Below are 5237 nucleotides of genomic sequence, written 5' to 3'. Positions count from 1 at the left end.
AACGGCGATCGATGAGATATTGCAAGAGAAAATAGGGCTTTGCCAATCTGCAGTTCTGATGGTAGTTATAGGGATATACCACGCGTACATAGCTGCCACTAGAGGGATGCGACTAACCAGGCTCACTCAATCTACACACTGGTTCTAAGCAAGACACCTATGGTCGAGCATCTGAACCAACCATATGCCAGAATATAAGTACTAAGATTGTCTATATATTGAACGAAAAACCTCAATGGAGGAATCATATCTCCAGAAACTCACGATATTAGCAATTTATTCTTATTTCAATGACACCATTCTTTCCCACGATGTCCTCAAGTACTCAGTATTATACTGCTCCCCTTGTTGATTACGGCCCACCCAATAGCAGTTTTTTCGATGCTAGTGCCCATGACGGTGAAAAAATCGATCCTAATCTCGACCACCAACTGCAGATCGATCCCGATCTCGAAAACTATAGATACACGCCATCCGGGAATATAAACAACCAACTGTCCGTTCGCTTTCGCCAACCAAATCAGCATAATACGCACATGCAAGAGTTCTATTTTCGCTGTGGCTGTTGTAGGAAGGATGTAAGTAACTATGTCCCGAAAAGTTGAAAGCCAATGTACGACACTATCAAGTCAATTCAAGACTTATAGTAAATGTTTTTCTACGTTAGGGTCCAACGTTTACCGAAGAAATGATCACGTTCCGGCTCGAAGAACTAAGAATAAAAGAGGATTTGTTACTCTGTAGGGAATGCCAAACCGATCGCTTCCCCGGTCTTGAGGAATGGCGCTTCCGAGATATATTCAAAAACTCCGCAGCCATACCATCTAACGCTATGATTCGAGTGCTTTCACCAAGATCTTACCACAATGGGCAACAAAGTTCATGGCAGAAGGAGAAGATCCCTCCTCATTTGCACCGCAACCGCTACAGTCCCGATGTCTGCCGACGCTGGTTAATTCCAAGTCTTCCGTTTGTTTGGCCCTTGTGGTCAGTAAAAGCCGAACCTATAGGGGGGGCTGAAGTACCAACCTCGGAATCAACGTCAGGATCAACTGAGGAATTAATTGATAAAACATTGCACGAATCTCTCAAAGAACTACCCGAGGAATCCTTCGAGGCCGAGGCTCCGGCCGATGGAAACATAACAAAACCTAAAATTATACCCTACAAGTGTGCCCTCTGCGGTAGGGAGCGAGATGAGAAACCATCGGACTTTCTGTAAGTAATTTAGTTAATACACCCTCAATCCTGTTCCTGAGCTCTTTATTTCCTATTCTTAAGTACTGGTCTGGGGGCCACTCGGGTACGAAGTTTATTAGCTTGAAATTAATATGCATTGAAACGTGTATAGCGATCATATCGCACGCTATATGGGGCGCTTTAAGTCTTCTCTGTGTACAGAGGAAGAAAAACGCGAAAACCTTCCGAGAAGGAAGAAGCGACTACCTCTTGATTTATTTGCCCGGTATGGAGACGCCTTATCCCATCTTCGAAACACGACTACCTTTGCAAAATATCATGGGCATGTCTCATCAAAGGACATTGAAGATTGCATCGAACTTAATTCCCAAGATGATATACTCAGGAGAGGATTGGTAAGTTATGCTACGTCTCTAGCTCTTGAAATTAGACTGGACGCCCTGGTAGATCAAATAGCATAGCAGGCTAATCGAATATTCAAGGCGGAATGGCGAAAGCGAAAGCAGACCTCAGCCGGTAGTCGAGAAATTATCCTAGCGGAAGCTAGACCCATTCATGATAAGCGACGGATGGAGAGGGACGGAATGCCCAATCATTCATAATATATGGCTATGGTACTACAATCAATTAAGTTCTTGGACTCACTGAAGAAACATAGGTTCCGGACAGTAAAGTCTAGTTCTACCATCGAGGTTTGGCTTACGGTATAAAATAGTATTCTACTAGCTCTTATCTAGCTTTGCCGAGCCCTTGAGCCTACGCCAAAGTTCACACGTCCCCTTCCAAAGATTTCTTTGGCTCCCTGCTGCCCTTCTGCTCTTTAATTAATAAAGTACACGCAGGGCATTTTCAAATTATCCTTCCACACTTGCTTTATTTGTCTCGTACCCAGACCTGGTCGTTGCTTTATTTAATTCTCCAACCTTCTTGGAAGCAAAGCTATAGGTATACAGCTATCTATGTACAGCTTGCTTAATAATAGTTTAGCCTTCTACAGCCCTAATATTACACAATATTACATTAAACCTAACTTGTCTTGTCACTATAATATATATTTCCTCTTGTAAGGACTCGGGACTTACTATTGGAGAAATCGTGATGTAAACTATTTAGCTAATTCTTGTGTGGATTTGCACCAGGTCCAAAACCAGAAGTAATGGTACCGTGTCCCGGGACTATGTCAGTACCCTAGATTAGGTTGAGTTGGTAAAATTTATCAAGCAATATGTTCAAATTCTCCGCCCACCTGTTGATTGGTATAAATATCATTATAGGAACTAGAATCAAGCAGTTAGTATGAGTTAACGCAGCTAGCTGTAATTCATATGTATAGTCAGATATCTGAGTCCGACCGCATTATTCGCTATATATATTTCCAATGCAACTCCTCTGCAAGCAGAACAAAGCTATACTAGCTGGATATGATTATTTAACATTTCGGAAGTGGTTTATGAATTACTTCCGACTGCTCTCCTCCGAGACATCTGCATTCAGGACGCCGTTTTATGCAATCATTGTCACATCTAAAACTTGTTCCGATTTGCGTGGGGGCTACCGTAGCCTCAAGCTTTAACTAGAAGGCAGAAACGCGTATTCCGCCAATTGGAACGCCTCCCTGCACACTGCAGGTAGCCACAACTTTTGCCTGCCACGATCTTTCCCCTTTCTTTTATTTTAATGCTATATGTATCAAATCATACATGTTTTTCAAGACACTTTGTTCGGGAACTACTTAGTAATCAGGTGCCACAGAAGTGGAGCGTAGGGTTATGGATTAAGCTCGACCTCCTATAGTGGTTTGGGGATGAAACGATGTTTTGCATGAAGGTCTAGACCTGTACAGTCATCAGGTTATCTTTTGATGAACGAACAAATAGTAGATCGGAACGCAGGTGTTTGATCTTGCAATCTTGCATTGCGCAATTGTAGCGAGATGCTTAGATGCAAATAACTATCTGGAAACGATGAAGCTCGCCGGCCCTTGAATCCTTCATGCAACTTCAACTGCTGGTAGGTATATATGATTAAGGACCGCGAAATGTGAAACGTTAACCTCGCGGCTGATACTTAAATACTCGAAATTAAATCTAGAGTTACTCTCGTATACGGGCATCCCCGATTTCGAACATTTTCTAGCTTTCGGGGTAGTGCACTGATGATAACCACAACGTCGCTTATTTTGGACTTTTGTCCGGAGTAAATGTAATAGCATAACAACACGTTGGTCTACTAGAACAAAAAAAAAAGACAATAGAACTAGTCGGCGTAACCAGCTGTGAACCCTCTATCTCGATATCTTAGAAGATTCTATTTTCTTCTTTTTTTTCTTTTTTTTCCATGCTGTAAAATTCGAAACCCGATCCGAAAAATGCAAAGTTTTCCTGCGTCCATTGCGCTGCTGTCGTTATGATTGGTACTTAACGTTACGCCCAGAGCTTCCGGCTAAGCAAAGATGGCAGATTAATACTCGTCATCGGAGTGACGAAGACTACTTACAGCAAATATTAATAGTAAAGTTAATCAGGTCATTGATATAATCATCATGATAACAGTATTGTTCAGAATTATTGCGGCTCCACCTACATGACGGTGTTGGGGCTTCTAGTAAGCGTAATATTGTGACCGTGTGGTCTTTCCCTGCGTTTCGTGCTTGCGACGACGGCGCGACCGGCACCAAGGAATATTCTCTTGGATGGAAGCGACGACGAATTTTGGCAAACCAAACCTTTGGGATCCGCGGTGGAAACCAGGCTGGTGGTATTGGGCCCTTGGAACGCTAGGAACACCAATAGGAAATTTTATATTTAGAAGTTAGAAGTTTGGGTGATGTGAGAAATATTAATTGGAGCAAGATTTCGATTGATGCCATCACGAAGACCTCACTCGAGCTACTTACTAACCAGCGGCTAATTTTCAAAACCTAAACCCCGTTCCAGTGTGACACAAAATGGTCCCGAAATTCGAAAGGAATCTGCAGTAAGACAAACCCGCGAATCAACAAGCTAGGATATAGCAGGCTGCAGGTGCCGACTATGCATGGCAAAGCATTTGCTATTGCATTAGCCTTCATACTGTATGCACGGGGCAACCAGTGAATCGACAAATCTAATGATCAAAAAATATTCCAGAGATAGCGTTCCAGGACATGTTCTTCGAATATACCTTGGAAAACTACTGCCCATGGGCCCAAGGGTGAGGCCTCCAAGACGAAAACCACCAGTGGCCAACTTCCCCGAAGCCCCTCAACATATTTCAAACTCGTCTGGCTGGCGAGATAGATTAATAAGCCCTCCCCGAAGAATAAACCTATCATGGAAGTATTCGTATACGTCCACGAAATACCACCACCAACACATACCCAATGCTAATCGCTTTGTTGTACTGGCGGCTGTGTCTGAATTTCCGGAACCTTGCGCCAAAAGGTTTTCCGGGGTAATGAACGCATTGTCCCTGAGACTGAAAATTGGGCCATCCCTGTCCTGACCCCGACTCGTGCTGACCAAGCTTGCCTCGCATATCCACTTTACTGTGTACCGATTCACCTGGGGCGTTTGATCTTTTTCGAAACACGACGAATGGTGGAGGATCCGCATTCGCCCTGGATTGAACGGGCGGACGAAACGTCAGACACTGGAAACTGGCAAACCTTCTGGAACATGGATCTGAATGTTAGTGTGCCGGCAGGACTAATGAGCATTATATCACAATTTCTAGAATTCTCTTCAATCTATCGGTCCTAATTACAGAATATATAGATTGTCCTGCTATTATAGTGCGCCATATCGATGGTTGCAACTATTTTAGATACTTCTTGTTACCATGGTTAAATGCGAGGTGAGGGCTCATCCTTAACGACATCCCCAAAGAATCCATACCAAAATCGTCTTAGAGGCTATGCGATTTCGAATATCGTCACAGTCTCGACCAACAGACCGGCCAACTCCTGCTGATGTTTGCTCGAAAATATCCTTGCCGATGTGGATGTCGCAGTAGTGCGGGTCGCAGGGCGGGCTCGACTGCCTGCAAACTAGGCAATC

At 43.6% G+C, this 5237-nt stretch overlaps 1 protein-coding gene across 1 annotated transcript; it reads left to right on the top strand.

Annotated features, from left to right (window-relative positions):
* Window positions 1-311: 311 nt before the first annotated feature.
* On the top strand, window positions 312-1802 carry DFL_003042 (uncharacterized protein; the record flags this gene model as incomplete). The annotated part of the gene is made up of 4 exons (XM_067631917.1): window positions 312-578; window positions 668-1218; window positions 1352-1595; window positions 1683-1802. 4 exons carry the CDS (start codon window positions 312-314, stop codon window positions 1800-1802), a joined length of 1182 nt encoding a protein of 393 aa, XP_067494415.1.
* Window positions 1803-5237: the final 3435 nt, after the last annotated feature.

This window comes from Arthrobotrys flagrans (genome assembly GCF_004000055.1).
Source record: "Arthrobotrys flagrans strain CBS H-5679 chromosome Unknown unitig_3, whole genome shotgun sequence".
Lineage (NCBI taxonomy): Eukaryota > Fungi > Ascomycota > Orbiliomycetes > Orbiliales > Orbiliaceae > Arthrobotrys > Arthrobotrys flagrans.
Note: the sequence above shows the minus strand (reverse complement) of the source record. Positions and strands in the feature narration are given on the sequence as shown.